The 17023-nt window shown below is 41.4% G+C and overlaps 1 protein-coding gene across 5 annotated transcripts in view; it reads right to left on the bottom strand.

Annotated features, from left to right (window-relative positions):
• Cpne4 (copine 4) overlaps positions 1-17023 on the bottom strand; it is a 482269-nt gene that overhangs the window by 113929 nt on the left and 351317 nt on the right. For all 5 annotated transcript variants that reach the window (XM_052718909.1, XM_052718911.1, XM_052718913.1 and 2 more), the window contains 2 exons: positions 7524-7607; positions 2424-2513 (listed from right to left, as the gene is read on the bottom strand). In XM_052718909.1, coding sequence (XP_052574869.1) covers positions 2424-2513; positions 7524-7607 — 174 coding nt within the window. The remainder of the gene's footprint in view (positions 1-2423; positions 2514-7523; positions 7608-17023) is intronic.

Genomic DNA, 17023 nt, shown 5'->3' with positions numbered 1-17023 from the left:
GCTGAGAAACTGAGCCTTCTTCCAGGTTTCACTCCTGCTTCTCTTCCTCTTTCTTCCTTTATTCTTCCAGTTCTCTCTCATTCCTTATTTCTGCCTCTTTCTACTTTCCATCAGATTTTCTCTGTATCTATCTCTTATGGGTTCTCGTTCCTACAGAGACCTCAGAGCTCTCAACAACCCACGAAGTCCTCCTTATTTATATTTTTATCCATTCAACTGTATTCAACACTCTTTTTTACCCATTCAGTAATTCCCAGAGACAAAACACCAAAGGAGGTGTTAATGTATTCCCAGCCCAAGGAAGACATTTATCTCCCTGGAATGGTGAGCCCTGTTCAGAGCAGAGCCACCCATTCCCAAAACTGTAGGTCTTGGGCATCTTGAAAAGGAATTTCTACCAAGAAACCCAATCAGAAGTCCCAATTTTTGGCATGAATGAGAGTTTCCAGAGGTTTTCCTAAAATAACTTTGTTTTTCATAAGAGGTAGAGGTAAAACTTGGACTTGTCACTAGCAACATGGAAGTCAGTGAGTTCACTGACAATTCAACCACAAATTCCACGCAGAGTGGGGCTAAGCAAAGATATACAACATTAACATGACTAGGACTAACCAAACAGATGGGATTCTAACCTGAATAATAACACTGAGACTAAAAGAGCATTATCTATCCGAACAGTCTTCAGAGTGAACGGGATGAGGGGAATGCAGTCACAAAGGCAAATGGCGGCAGTGTCTATGATGGCACTAACTGTCAACTGGACAAAAGTGAGAATCACCCGGGAGACGATCCCCTGGGCCTGCCTTCGGTGGGTTATCTTGACCATGTTAATGGATGTGGGAAGACCCATTTGAATGGTGGGTGGGGCCTGAACTGTATAAGACTGCAGAACTGAGCTGAGCACTAGCATGCATGATTCATTGCTCTCTTCTGGCTGCAGATACAATGTGACTAGCAGCTCCTTCAAGGGCCTGATGCCTTCACTCCCCCACCATGATGGACTGTAGCCTGGACCTGGGAGTTGAAATAAACACATTTTCCCTTAAGTTGCTTTTGTTAAAGTATTTCTGTCACAACAACAGGAAAGATACCATGCCCATCTCACAATTTTATGAGAATGTGTTTCCGAAAAGGCAAACATGAATGTTTATTTTGAGTGGTGAGTGGACCATTCCTTTTGCCCACATGTGGAAGAGGATGCTCTCGACTTTCAGCATCTGAAGGCTAATGTCTGAGTTACCGAGCATCCCTGTCTGTGCCCTCAGACTCTATTTACCATTTACCTTCTAATAACTGTCTTCCTTGTTTGCTCACAATATAATGCTCTAGAGAAGCTTATGGGACCCTGAATCTACTTGATCATCATGTTTCTCATGGAACATTAATCAACTAGACTTTTGGCTTATAGGCACTTTGTGTCCAATGAGTTAGTTAGTCATCCTGAATCAATAGAGTCAGTTCTGTGGTATTAACAAGGGAACTTCTTAAGCTTCCAAGGTCAAGGGCAGGCCAGCCCATTGACCACAGCAGGTGTCCACAGGAACTTATTTCTGGTATTCAGTCTGTTGTCTCCCTCTCATGATTCCTGACCCTGCTAGTGCACGGACCCCACATCCCCATTTCTACATTTGCATAATGCTCAAAGCATTTGTGGTAGATTTAAAAAAACTTTGCAGTTCTTCACATGGAGAGGTAGAATCTATTGTGTCTGAATCTGAAGTAGGCAAGTTACATACTTCGGCTTCTAGGCTGTGGAGGAAGTAACTGAGTTCTTAGCCTTGCACTCAGAGGCCTTGCAGCTTCTGTTTGAGCCTCTTGGAACCCACAGTTATTATACATAAAAGTTTAAGATAGCGTGTATGATGATGAGAACTAAGGTTCAACCTTCCTCCCACCCCCACTGCATACAACAGCCTGCCTACCTCCAGAGCTGTCAACATGTTTATGGGCATCGGAACACAAATGCCTAACAGAGACCAAGCCAGCTCAGTCTAAGAACCACCTAGACCAGGCCAGTTTGCCAACGCACAAAGTTATAAGCTAAACATGTTTACTATTTCAAATTACCACACTGGTGGGTGTGGGAGTGGGGAGTAACACATTATATAACCATAGGTATTTAATGAAGAAATATTTTCCTTCCAGAAACTTCCAATTATACTCTGAAGTTATTACCGCATTTTGTTTCTGGGAAGCCCCAGGCTCTGTCTTTTGACACAATACATTAGGATTTATTTTGAGCTGTTGCCTAAGCATCAATAGTTCTGGCAGAAGAAACAGCCCGCCTTTCTTCCATTAAGATTCTACAAAGTGAGGGGGTTGAAAAAAAGCGACAGAAAATTCTGGGTGCCAATGTTCATGTGAAAAGAAGAGGGAGCATTCCATGCATTTTCAAATTCACATCTCTTGGATGTGGATCTAACCTTCAGCCGGCGGTCTGGATCTCCGCTGCACAGAGAATTTACTGATACTTTGAACGACTTCCAGGCTGGGCTTAAGTTATTCATCACAACCTGGGAAGAGAAAGGCATGAATAGTGATTTGAAGAGGGAAGGCTTGACAGTTTCATACTTCAACATAGAAACTACTTGAGAAGACACAGCAGTGCTTACAAAAGGACAAGTGTCTGGAACTTACAGCTTAATGAAAACTTGAGAGTACTGAGTATTTTAAGAGTGGCCACAAAGTACATCATTATGGGTGGAACTCCTATGGCCACTTGCCCAGATGTTGTTTCATGAATAAGGATAGTGACATTGACTACTATGTGGGTAAAGAAGGTGACCTCTTCTATAGCAAAAGGCCTGGAGTTGAGGCAAGGCTGCCTCTGGCCACTGATAAAGGATTCCCCAGTCCTGTAGCACCATCAATCTTATGGCATAAATTCTTTCCCATCGGAGTCAGCAGAGGAAAGGTATTTGGCAAGGGTGGAGCGGTACTATTGAAAATCACCACCCCTAACTGAGGAGTTTTGAGCAGTTCATGGCTGCTGGAGCCAGGGAGTCTTTTAGTTTCGTGGTATAGCCCCTGGTGAGTTGTCCATGCCCCAGCAAGCAACCCCACAACCATGCCAATGCAAGCAGTCCTGGTTAAATTCAGTGGGTCACACAAACACAAAAAAAAACATCAAAGTAAGAGGCAAACTTGTTGATTAGAAGGCATCCAGTGGAGGTGAAAGAGGGTTAAGAGAGAGTAAAGGTGACAAATGACCATAATACACTATATACATGTATGTATGTATGACACAAATAGATTTATATATGTTATATAAATGATATATATATGAGAGCTTTGGTAATCTGTGACCTTGAGTCATATCGGACAGAGTCAGAAAATTTTCTAGATGAAGAATACTGACAGCAGTTTTACATTAGCTGATCACCATCTATCTCAATTAGAATATTTAGAAAGGTATAACATGGAAATTCTTCAGATTATAAACTAAATTAATAATATAGCAAAATCTGTTTTAAATCAGCTTACTAATCATGAACTTGGCTGAATATTGCCCAAGAGTCCATGAGACTTAGACTGTCTTTTGACGGTTTGAATAATCAGCTTGGTTCAGTGTGACTAAGTACCAAGCATGTATTCTAGTGCAGGGACTAGCAAACTGTGGTTTCTGGACTAGTAGGCGCTATGTTCCTGGGGACTTCTTACAAACACAAATTCTGGGCTCTATCCAGTCCCATAAACACTTTTGAGGGAGGCCTTCCAGGTTATCTGGTGAATGAAACCTAAAAACTATTGCTTTTGGGGACACAGAAATAAAGGTAAATTGTTAAATTGAACTCTGCCATGTTAATCTTTCTTCATATGAAGTTTTTAGGTAGATATCTTTGTGGATTTTTAAAAAATAAGTCTGTCTCCAAATAATGTAATTTGTAATTATTTACAAATGATTCCCACTTCTACTGAATTTTTTACTATAACTATGAATTATTGATTAGATCACAGATTCATTATTAAATTTATTTTAACATATTAAAATACAGAAACAAGGTTCATTTGTGACTTTGTCTTGTCTCCAGATATCCTGGGCATGATCAAATTATTGTGAGAAGGAAAACTGGATAATATGGCCTGTGTTCATTCTAATTCCTTACATTTACTAGCAACATTTTTATGAAATTTTTTTGGAAAATTCAATAGCAAATCAAATTTCAACTAAAAATTTCAAATCTATATGCATGCATGTATGCATGAGTGTGTGTGTGTGTGTGTGTGTGAATGTATATGTTTGTATATGTGTGTATATCTACCCCAAGAGAATAAAACTGTGTACTTATTTTGAAACTACTGAGTAAGCAAGAGGAACTATCAATGCTATGTTAGAAAGCTTTGTAATCACCAATATTATGAGATCCCAAAATTCCCCAGCACTAGGATAGGGTCAGAAATTGTATAGTTTCTTGGGAACAGAAAAAAATTCCCAGTATCAACAATTGGAGGACACCTGACAAGAGCCATGGAAAAGAAGATCTTAGGAGAGAAGAATAAAATCCAACAATATTAATTAGTATCTCTTCTCCTTTCTTCTGTTCATTGCCTTCCACAAAGTTGATTTTTACCATAGAGATCTTTATATCACCAGAAAAGCATTTGGTGATAATGAGAGGGGAGCACTCAGGGAACCTGTGCTTTCTACCTGTTAGTCAAATATCCAGGGCCTGGAGTCCAGACACTCATATTGTTCTTCAGCATACATAAGACACCCCATTTATATAACCAACTCCATACGCTTATCTATTCTTTAATTAAGCACATACTTTGGTGCAAGCTACATGCCAGATCATATCTACTAGTGGCCCCTTTGAGACTGTTTAATTCTTGTCAACTTTAAGAATAACAGAATTCCCCTTTACTGTTTCAAGAAAATAGATGGACAAAGTGACATGGTAGGAATATGGTGCCCCCACTGTCACCCATGAAAATCATGGGTATTCCCGCTCCCCTTCCTTTGCCATTGACACATTCAGGCTCTTCTCTGAGTGTCAGGTCATTCAGCACAATTATTCTATTTCCTTCTTAGAGAATTCCCCATGCTCTGGTTCACAAATCTAATGAAATAATCGAGACTGGAGTTGGTTGCTGTATTCATTTCTTTCTTTATTATGTTGACAAAATGCCTGACTAAAGCAACTAGCATGGGAAGGGAGGGTAGACTTTGTCATCGTCACAGGGAGAGCATGGCAGAAGGTGTGTGAGGTCACACTGCATGGGCAGTCAGAAAGCAGACAGAGATGAATACTGGCACTCTGCCTGCTTTCTCCCTTCTATTCATTCTGAGACTCCAGCCCACAGGATTGGGCTTTCCCTGACATAGTCAATCCTCTCTGGAAGTGCCCTCATACACCCCTGTGGTGGTTTGAAAGAAAATGGCCCCCCAAGGGAGTGGCATTATTAGGAGGTGTGGCTTTGTTGGAGTAGGCGTGGCCTTATTGGGGGAAGTATGTCAGTGTGGGGGTGGGCTTTGAGGTCTCATATATGAAGCCACTCCCAGTGTCACAGACCATTTCCTGTTGCCTTCTGATCATGATGTAGCCAGCACCATGTCTGCCTACATGCCACCATGATGACATGATGATAATGGACTAAACCTCTGAAACTGTAAGCCATCACCTCAGTTATAAGAGGTGCCATGGTTATAGCGTCTCTTCACAGAAATAGAAACCCTAATTAAGTTCTCTTCCCCTTTTCTTCCCATGAGGTGCGCTCTCTCTCTCTCTCTCTCTCTTTCTTCTTCTTCTTCTTCTTCTTCTTCTTCTTCTTCTTCTTCTTCTTCTTCTTCTTGTCTCTCTTTCCTATCTTTCTCTTCATCTCCCTATTATAATAAACTCTCCACATGGATAAAAAGAAACCCTAATCAAGACAACCCCATTGGTATTTTTTGTCTGGTTGCTGTTGTTGTTTCCTCTCTAGATGATTCTAAATCCTATCAAGTTGACAGTGGAGGCTAACCACCATAGGCGCAGGTTATATACAAGAGACAGTCCCACTAGGGGCTTACGGTAGGGAAGGATAAAGGTTAGGACCTGTTATAGTGTGGCTCTGAAATGTCTCCCACAGACTTATATATTTGAACACTTTTTCCTAGTTGGTGGCATCTTTTGAATGCCTGTGGAAACTTTGGGAAACACTCACTGCCTAGCTGGGAGACATTGACCACAAGGGCCCTATTTCTGGTCCTGTCTCTGCTTCCTGATTCTCAACTGTGTAGTTAAGCCCCATTGCAAGTTTCTGTAACTTGGACAGCTCCACCCCAGCTACTCTGCCTCCTCTCCCACAGTAGGCTGTATTCCTTGACAACAAGAGCAAAAACAAAGCTCTCAGCCTTTATGTTGCTTCGGCCTGGTATTTGGGGACAGTGATAACAAAAGCAGTGCACAGGGGCTGTTGGGAGAGAGAAAGAGTGAGAAGGAGCACTGTTTGACCCAGTGGCTGTGGTAGCAGGGCTTCAGCTCCCATGACAGCTCCAGGATAAGTACTTTCCCTGGGGAAGCATATTGCCTTACACAATCATGAAGCTGACTCAAACAACCTTGATGTAAATATCAGCCCCACACATTGCCAACTGTAAAACGTGGGAAACGGTGTAACTGTCCCAAAGCCCAGTTCCTTCAACTGAAAAGTGGGGATAACAGTATTTCTTCCAAGGAAGGAGAAGTAAAATACTGCATGTAAATCATTTCAGATGATGCTTCATTCCCAGTTGTCTCATCAAATGTTAGCGCATATCATAGTTAATGTGTTCTATGTTTACTTTTCGTGTGTGCATACACACATGCATGTGGACATGTGGTGGCCTACCTGTTGCAGTGCATGGACAGAGGTCAGAGAACAAGTTTTCAGGGGTCAATTTTTTCCTTTCATATGTAGGTTCTGGGTATCAAACTTGGGTCACCAGACTGAGCCGCCTTGCTGGTCCTAGTATTCCTAATTTATTATAACTAAATTGCTGGTTGGCTGTGTTGAAAGTCAGCTATGGAAAAATGAATCTAGAAGGGAGGGGAGGGGTCTTTTCTTCAAATTTATAAAACTAGAGTAAAAGCCCAAGCCTAAAACGTAGAGGATCATTTTGAGGAGAGAGAGGACCTAGGTCTTTGTCTACAGGGAGTAAGCTAACATGGAAGAGGAAATGTTATGGCCCCGACCCTAGACAAAGAACTACAGACGACAGAGGAATGGTGAGAGCAGGACAAACAGCCTTCCCCAGAGAAGAGCCCCTTAACTCTTGTTCCAATACCAAGTGGTCAGCTCTAAAACCATACAAGCAACATTTTATGGACTAAGCAGGCTGTATTTCTATATGTAGGAATACCACCCCCCCATTAAAGAAAAAGAGGTCATGAATTTGAGGGAGAGCAAAGGGGTACATGGGAGGGGTTGGAGAGAGGACAGTGAAGGGGCAAGTGATATGATAATATTTTAACTTAAAAACTGAAAATTATTTACAAAAAAGGGAAAGGAGTATGGATGCTTCTCAAGCTGACCTCCTCAGACGGGGGACACAGGCTCCCTACCTCTGTCCGGTGCACAAGCTGCTGAGTCGCATCATCATTCATTCTGAAGATTTCCAGAAATGGGTCGGATTTACTGAAGAAATCCTAAAATGGACAAACAGCATTAAGTTTTTCCTTTTCTTTCTCCTCTGAACTTGATCTAGCACTGAGCGCTGGTAGGCTTAATTCTCATCATCTACCCCCTGACTCCCTGTGCAGTGGAGGCCAGCTTGGCATTTCTTTTCGGAAGTCCAGCCTCAGCCTCATCACTTTCTTCTCCTTGCCCCGAGGTGGTGCACACCGCCCTTCTTTGCCCTGTTCCTGTCCCTCTAATCCACTCCCTGGCCTGGAATTAGTTGTAACTGAACTCCAAGGTCTTTGTAAAGTGTTTGCTAGGCTGAACTCTCAAGGACTCTTCACAGATGGATTAAAATGCCGGTTTGCTGAGAAGTGAGATATCTGTTGTCTCAAATACACTGATCATGATTATTGCAGAGTTGGTATCTGACTACTGTGAGGTCTGGATCACTTAAGCATCCATCTCTATTATCTGTTTCTTGGTATGTTTGTTAATTTTGATAAAATAAACGCCATATGGGGAAGATTACAAAGGTTTTAAATTCATCCTCAGCATCTATAAAGGAGTTAGAATGGGGCCAGTGCCTTGAATCTAATCAGGATTAAGCTATTCAAAAGTTGGATTTCTTCAGAAATCTTTAATAAAAAGAATCCATCTATATTGGAGTCCTTCCCTCCTTGGGTGTTGTCCTTGGAGTGATCTAGCTGAAAGCCAGAGTGTCTATGGAGCAGGTTCTCCCCAGTGAGGACTCAAGGTTCCCTGTGCCTCTGTGTCTCCTCTATCCTCTTTTTCCTTTAGGTTTGTGTTCGCGTTCTCTGTTGCTGTCTGTTAATTAGTGAAGGCCTTGAGAGGCGAAGCCCATCACTGCACTCCTCCTCTGCAGCATCCCTGTTCTCTTAGTGGCCCTGAAATGCCAGCTTTTCTTTCCTTATCCCATAAGTCTATTAAAATTTGTGCTCAGTTCTGGTAGGCTTCGTAGTCTCTATATCCATGCTATTTAAGGAACTAGGCTTGTATGGGAAACCTGCTCAGAATATCTCAATTATCTTGCTGGATTTCTTCTCTGCTCAGTTCTGGTTCCCTTCATCTTCATCTGGGTCCCTTCTCTGCCTGAGAACCCACAGACAGATGTCCCTTGTATCTTCTCTAGTGCTTATGGATGCTTTTAGTGTGTGTGTGGGGAGCCTATACAAATAGGTGCTTCATTACTGGTATCAGAAACTACAGAATCTGCATCCTCCTTATAATTTTTTTATACAGTAGTTGGCAAATTCTCAGAAAGGAGGAACTATGCTTTGTTTCCACTTATGTATTTGCTGTTTACTTTCTCAGTATTTTACCATGTATACACTTTAGTAGTACCTGGCATTTATTGAAGGAACATATGCATGAATTAATATAGAAAAGAATGAATGAATAAACAAGCCCTTGGTATAGAATAGGAAGCCATCTATTCCACAGCCTTACTCACACACTCTTACCAGCCCCACCCCCATCTAAACTGTAACAAAACAGAATTAAATCTATATTTGCCCTAACAATCATCAAATTAGCAAGCTGCCATTGGACATTATTTTATTTCTCTTTGGCTTCTACTTGTAAAATTCTCTTCTCTATCAATCTTTGCCAGCCATCCTCACTCTGAGCTCAACAAAGGGTTTTCAGGGTGTATGAAGGCCATAAAGTCTTTGTGCTAATGTTAAAATCAAAGGAACACTAGTACCTAGCTGCACTCTCTAAGTATCATCAAGTTTGGTGAGAAGTGTAAGAGTTGACCTGACTTATGCTAAAGAATGAAGGAATACATATTCAGGGGTTCTTAGAGAGGAGGAATATGATCAATTTGACTGTAGAAAGTGGCTGGGAAGAGGCTGTATCTCTAGAGCAGGAATTCTGTGAAAGAACAAACATGGAGAGGAGTAGAGGAAGCAGTTATTAACTGTGTGTGTGGTCAGTGGGTCAAGGCAATGCTGGCAAAGTTGGCTCCATAGTAAAGGCCACTAATGCTCATTAGGTCTTTGCTATCCTGGAGAGAAAGCCCAGGGCTACCAAGGGACAGTGAGCAGGAAAACAGTACAATTACCTGTCATGAGTATCAGTCTATACAGGACTGATGTACATATGAACATTGTAGTGGTTTAAATAGGCATGGCCTCCATAGACTCATGTGTTTGAATGTTTGACCTACAGGGAGTGGCACTATTGAGAGGTGTGTCACTTGTTGGAGTAGGTGTGGCTTTGCTAGAGGAAGTGTGTCACTGTGGAGGCAGGCTTTGATATCTCTCTACACACAATGTGGGACACAGTTCACTTCCTGTTGCCTGTGGATCAAGATATAGAACTCTCAGCTCCTTCTCCAGCACCATGTCTGCCTGCATGTTGCCATGCTTCATACCATGATGATAATGGACTAAATCTCTAAAACTGTAAGCCAGCCCCAATTAAATATTTTCCTTCCTAAGAGTTGCCATGGTCATGGTGTCTCTTCACAGCAATAGAAACCCTAACTAAGACAAACACACAGAGACTGTAGAAACACACACAACACCTGCACAGGTTCAAACCAGGTAGGGTCCCAGCATAGAGAGGGCTGAGTAGAGACAGGGTCCCACACCCAACCAAGAAGCTATTTGCAATAGATAACTGTTGGCAAAGAGAAAATCAATCAATTTTTTCCAATGAGTGCCATTGGGTATATCAACCAACTACACTCTAGGGTGGACAACTATTTGCCTAGGAGTATTTGGCCCACACAAATGTATCAGACTCTGTGGTTTGGTGTGTGTGTGTGTGTGTGTGTGTGTACATGGTTTCATCTTATTTAAGCATATTTTTTATCTCTTTGGTTTGTCTTGATTTTAATTTTTAATGATTGGTTTATTTATGTATTTATTTTGAGAAAGAGAGAGCACATGAATTTCAGTGAGTTTGGAGGTGGGGAGGATCTGGGAGGAGTTGGGGCATGGAAAACACAATCAAAATATATTTTATGAAGAAATTACTTAAATACAAATGTTTTTTAAAAGAATATTAGCCTAGAAACTTTGTAGAATAACCTAGAAAGAGAAGAGATGGGCAGCGGGGAACTCCCTTCTCTGGTGCATCCCTCCCTATTCAACCTGAGACTCAAACACCAGCATTTTCACTCAATATTTGAAAGTATGAGAGTACCACAGCCTTCCTCTTAGCAAGAATCCAGTGTCTACCTTCTTCACTAGCCTAACGCACAAACCTTGTCTCATCCCCAAATGGCCCATTTATCTTTCAGACATGCTCATAGCTGATTTGCATACACCTGTCAAGGCATTTGCATCTCAACCTATTTCTGTTTGCATATGCATCTAATAATATAGTTGACACCCTCTCTTAGCCCTTCCCTCATGGATGTGGGCCACGTTATCTTGTCCCTGTGTGCCACGGACTCCTGCTTTGCCTCCATAAATAGGTTATTGTCCCCTCAGGGATGATTATGAGTTATACTTAAAAACTGCTGACCACAGTGGAAGAACTCTATCAATTATTTTTCTTTTTCCTCTTTATTGAAAATTTTAAACTTTTCTCATCATCATTTTTACTTAAAAATGGAAAAATGTAGAAAAATACAAAATAAGAATAGAAATATGGGGGGGGGAGCACAACTCCCATCTGTAACTTGGTTCATAGAATCTGACATTTGTATTGTGCATTTCTCTTCGGAATACCAAGAAGGCAGAAGTTGACGGTAGGCCTCCTAGAACTATGTAGCTCTCAGACATCATCAGAGAAGTCTCTTTGTGCAGTAGGTGGTGGTTAATATGGAATTCATAACTAGCCAGAGTACAGAGGACACATGTCTGTGAGTGCTCAGTCACCAATGGGGCATCTGAATCCTACTCTTGTCCACAAGGCTCAGGGACCATTGTAGAAGGGGAGGTGGTAAGAGCTAGAGGCTAGAGAAGACCAGATTAAACAACATCTTCTGGACACAGCAGGACCTCTGCACTCAAGAACTCACAGAAACTGTGGTTGCTTGCACAAAGCCTGCATAACATCAAGCCAGTCAATATTCCAGCAAGGATAGGGGAGGAGCTTATGAACTCTCACACTGAGCTAAGGATCTATTGACAGTTGATGGCTTGGGGGAACAGGGGCCAGAGATTCAGTTTTCTTTTGGGTGTGGTCCTATGTTCCAGACAGACATATAGTTGGGAGGGGTTGGGATGGGTAGATCTAGGAGAAATTAGGGAGTGAATATGATAAAAATACATTGTATGCATAAGTGAAATTCCCAAAGAAGTAATGGATAAAGAAATTGGTGGGAGGCAACATGTTTATTCAAGACTTCAGAGTTTCAAATCTATCTCAGTGTTCCAAGGTGCTGTACAGATGTTTTTTCCCAGATTAAAATCTTCCATCTTGGAGGGAAGCTCATTAAGACACGATGTTAAAGGGGATGTTAAACAGTGAGATATCTCAAGACAACATGTTTACAGGGAGATGAAACAATAGGATGTTTGAAGTGGAGGTGAAATACCCCATCCTTCAGGGAAGCTTGTTAAGCTCAGGAAGTAAACAATTCAAAATCGCCTCAGGAAGTTCCTAAAATTGACCAGATTCACTAAACCCCTCACTTCCCAAGAGCATTTATAAGTAATAAGGTTTGCTGAGAGGCAGGCCCAGACAAACTTAGCTGCTAAGAAGAGGCTTGGGCTTGATAAGCAGTCTAGATAGAAGAAGAAGCAGAGACCAGCAGAGCTGTCTGCAAGAGAGTCAGACCAACCAAGCCACCTGGAAAGGACACCCAACCACCTGTTGAGCTTCCTGCAGGTTGCAGAGTACAGTGCTCTCCAGGTTTCCAGCTTTTCTGAGCTATCACTCATTCTGGGGTAGGCTTTGGTGATGCAGCTGTCTTTGAGTCATTTCTTTTCTTGCAAATAACTCCTCACCCATATTCCTGTAAGTGACCCCAGTAAATCTCACTGATCCACCAAGTCAGACTTTAGTGTTATCTATACTTTGGTCTGTAATGGTTCCTTATCTGAGATGAGCAGATGTCTCATCATGTCTCCCCAGGAACAATGTCTCATGACACAGAGTGTAAAGGTCTTATGGGACATGGAAGGGTTCCATTGAGACAGTGGGTGGGATTCACTGGGTTGAGGAAAGGTCCTTCTCTCTAGAGGACCATCTCCTTATTCTCTTCTTGTAAGTCACTCACAGCTTGATCTCATGGGGCCGTGTCTACATTTTCTTTTTAGAGAAATGTATTACTCTTCAGTGAGTCAATTCATATGATGGGGATGCTGGGAATGAGAGAACTTACAAGGGATGCCTTGTGAAAAGGATGGACCCTTAAAAGATCAGGGGAAGGATTGAGAGAGGAGGCAATAGATAAAGCCACAAATTCTTCTCCGTGTATCACCATTCCTCTCCTCACAACACCCAACTAAAAGGCAGGTGAGATGTCTCAGTGAGGGTGCTTGTCACCAAAGTCAAACATCTTTTTAGTTTCCAGGACTCAAAATGTAGTAGGAGATGGCAGACTTCTGAAAGTTATCTATAAACACACACACACACACACACACACACACACACACACACACACACAGAGAGAGAGAGAGAGAGAGAGAGAGAGAGAGAGAGAGAGAGAGAGAGAGAGAGACAGAGAGAGAGAGACAGAGAGAGAGAGACAGAGAGAGAGAGAGACAGAGAGAGAGAGAGACAGAGAGAGAGAGACAGAGAGAAAGATGCAGAGAGACAGAGACAGAGATAGAGAGAGGCAGAGCAGAGAGAAAGTGAATCAAGACATAATAACCAACTTAAGTATTCTGGACATTTCATTTTCTATGGTACAATTGAAATGAATATATTACAATTTGCCCAAATATCAACAGTATTTTAGTAAATCTAGATATACTTTATGTATAATTCAGTATTCTCTCACTTTTTACTTGGTCATATGTTAAAATGCTCTATTTCTTCCCACACTTTAAAAAAAGATGTATTTGTTTATTTTATGTATATGAGTGCTCTATCTACATGCACACCAGAGAAGGGCATTAGTTCTCTCTGTAGATGGTTGTGAGCTACCATGTGGTTTCTGGGAATTGAACTCAGGACCTCTGGAAGAGCAGTCAGAGCTCTTACTGCTGAGCCATCTCTCCAGCCCCTCATTTTCCACATTGTTTAAGAACACTGTTCAGGGTATGAATGAGAATTCCTGGAAGGAAGCTGCGTCTGCCAAGGCAGATTGACTAATTAGAACTTCAATGATGTGGGAAGGTTAGAATGTAGCAAATTCAGAGCAAATTTTCCTAGAGGGAACTTTTGCTCCTTTAGTGGCCACTTATTGCTCTCTCCATACATGACCTAACATCTCTTGTGACCATTAGGTAGACCCTTTGGAAAGTATGAACAGACCCCTAGTTCCACTAACCAAAGGGCCAAGACTGCTGCCGGACAGCATCTGAGGCCGAGAACAGAGTTCCTCCTGCTGTGCTCTACCTACCTACCTGAGGTACCTGTCAATGAAATTGAAAAGTGTTTTTCTTTCATGCCTGTTTAAACTCTGTTGCTATAAAAAGTTTATGAAATGGCTGCCTCATTGAAGCATGGTGTTTGGGAAAAAAACCTAAATCTATGTTCCAGGCCACGGTCCCTCATAACTGACTCCAGAACGAACCATTTCTTTCATTCCTATAATATGGGACGGTTTCTTTAATTGACAAGGGTTAGCACAAAGATGCTGTGAGGGTATCAGAGTGTGAAAGGAAGAAAGGAGAGTTATATGCAGTCTTCAACTTCATATAGGTGAAAATCTAAAATGCTTTAGCATTACTCTCGAATCCAAACTCTCCCACATCTACTCTGGATGATTCTGGGCACAGGTTTAATGTCTCATGGCCTGTTTCCCATCCACAGTGAGGAGAACATCACTCTTGCTCTACAGCAGTATGGGGAGAGTAGAAGAGCTGTCCATGTGAATCTGGTGTCTGTCACATGTTACACTCATAAATGGTGGCTTCTCAGACTTATCAGTGGGACAGAGAAGTCACACAGACACTATGAAGAACTATTCAAATATGGAGATGATGATCATTTGATTCCTGGAAACAAAACCACTCAAAAGCAATTCAAAAAAGTATCCATGCGGATAAGCATTATCTTCAAATAACAACTCTGGGCACAGTTGTTTGGCCACCTTAATGTAGACTCTTTAGTTTTCTTTACATCAAAGCAGTCTTTGGGACAGTTCACTATGATGAAGGTGAATGACTCAGGCCTTTTACTCAAGTTCTGCTATAGTGGATTATTTAACACCCTGTAGGCCACATTACTTTGGTCTGTAATCCAGTATGAAAGAAATTTGCTTAAGTAAGAGAATAGAAAAATGGTCACTAAAGACTGGAAAGGAGGGAGAAGTGGGTAGAAAGAGGTAGAGAAAAGAAAATAGAGAGAGATAGGCCAGTCCTAGTGTTCTAGAGCAATGTGGGGTGACTAGGAAATTTGTGGTATTTTCAAGAACTATAAAAGAAGACTGGAAAAGTTACCAACAAATAGCAATAACGAATGTTTGAGGCGTTGAAAATGTTAATTTCCATAATATGCTCATTGCACATTGAATATGTATATCAGATTATCACACAGCTATTTGTCTATTTAAGAAAAAAAGGAAAGAAAAGAAGATGCTCCACATCCTTTAACAGAGATATGTAACACATCTGCATTTCTATTGTACTTTTCACAATAGCCAGGAAATCAAATCGGCCCAGATGTATCAACTGATGGACGGATAATGAAAAGGAGGCCCAGTTATACAAGGGAGTTCTATTCAGCCATAAACAAACATGAAGTTGTGGAATGTGAAGGAAACTGGATGGAACTGGAAAACAGCATATTAACCCAAACAACCCAGGCTTAGGTAGATAAATACCATACATTCTCTTCCATACATGGCTCCTAGCTTCTGATCGTTAAGTGTGTGTGTATCTTGGTGGGAATAAATGTGGATAAAGGCCAGGAAATTATAAAGGGTCCATGGAAAATGGGAGGGGCAGAGAGATAATAGAACAAAGTGGAAGGGGGGATACTGGGTACAAAAAGGTACAGAGGAGGAAAGGGAGAATAGGGAAATATGTGTGTGTGAAAGAGGGGAATCAGGCAAAACTAAACACGCATGGAAAAAATCATCGGAAACCTGTTCCTTAGCAAACAAATTTAAAAGCATAGTTTCTATAAAGAAACAAAGAGAAAACAGAGCAGTGCATATCTCCCGCAGTAGTCTTTGAACCAGAACCCTGGTTTGTAGAGGAACTGGGAGAAAGAGGCTGCCATATGGCTGGTTTGCTTTGTGACTGTGGGCAAAATTTTAAGCTGCCCGTGTTCTGTCTGTAAGTTAGAAATAAAAGTGCCTACCTTTGGAAATACAGTTAGTATCTTAGGGATGAGGTGGGTTAGACACTTGACCCCTGGTACACTGGGGCTGTGCTTAGCAACTATAACTTTTCCATCATTTGTGCAGACTAGACCACCGTTTCCAGGCAGCCATATACAAGCACAGTGAAACACAGGGCCATGAGCAAAGATTTCACATCTCTTTAAAGCAGGAGTCAGCCAACTGCAACATGAGAGACAAATCTAGCCATTGTTTTTATGAATAAAGTTTTATTGGACCACTGCCACACCCATTTATTTATGTTTCATTTATGGCCGTCTTCATGCTTTAAGACACAGCTGAGTGATAGGAACAAAGACCATATGGCTTGTAAAACCTACGATACTTACCATCTGGCCCTTCGCAGGAAAAGTTTGACAACCTCTATTTTAGAGACAGATCTGCTTAGTCATCTACCACTCCATCAAGCTAGCTTCATGGGGGCATTAAAATGCAGTCTATAATGACATCCTTTACAGATGTGGAGGCCAATGGAAGAAGCAGTTTCTCTACACCAGCATGGATACTTTCTCAGGGAAGGGAGGAGAAGGAACATCCTATTAGCTTTCATGTTCCAAAGTGGTTACTAGATGCATCTGTGTGCCTACCTGTTAGGCTAATTGCCAACTGCCTACTAATATAATAAATGCATGCTAATATGACAAAAGAAATGATAAAGGCTCTCTCTTTCTCCATTAAGTGAGTACATTAACATTAGATAAATAACTTACTCTTCACAAATGTAATTTATTTTATGTGCTGGCTCTTAATGACAAATACTTGTCAGATTTCAAAGATGTCCAACTTGGGTAGATGGCTGCTTGTCTGTTGAACAGGATAGAGCAAGCTAAAAAAACATTACTTCCTGCCAAGAAGAGTGGACATATTTCTTTATCACTGCGGTTTGCAAAAGCACTTAGCACTCTCTTGTGAATCCTACAACAACAGTTCTCAGACTTTTTTTCTTAATATTCCTTTGCATTTTTAAAAATTGTTGGGGGACCCCCAAAGTTTTTATGTGGTTTGTAT

This window comes from Peromyscus californicus, unplaced genomic scaffold, assembly GCF_007827085.1.
Source record: "Peromyscus californicus insignis strain IS unplaced genomic scaffold, ASM782708v3 Scaffold_11__1_contigs__length_118956290, whole genome shotgun sequence".
NCBI classification, from domain to species: domain Eukaryota; kingdom Metazoa; phylum Chordata; class Mammalia; order Rodentia; family Cricetidae; genus Peromyscus; species Peromyscus californicus.
Note: the sequence above shows the minus strand (reverse complement) of the source record. Positions and strands in the feature narration are given on the sequence as shown.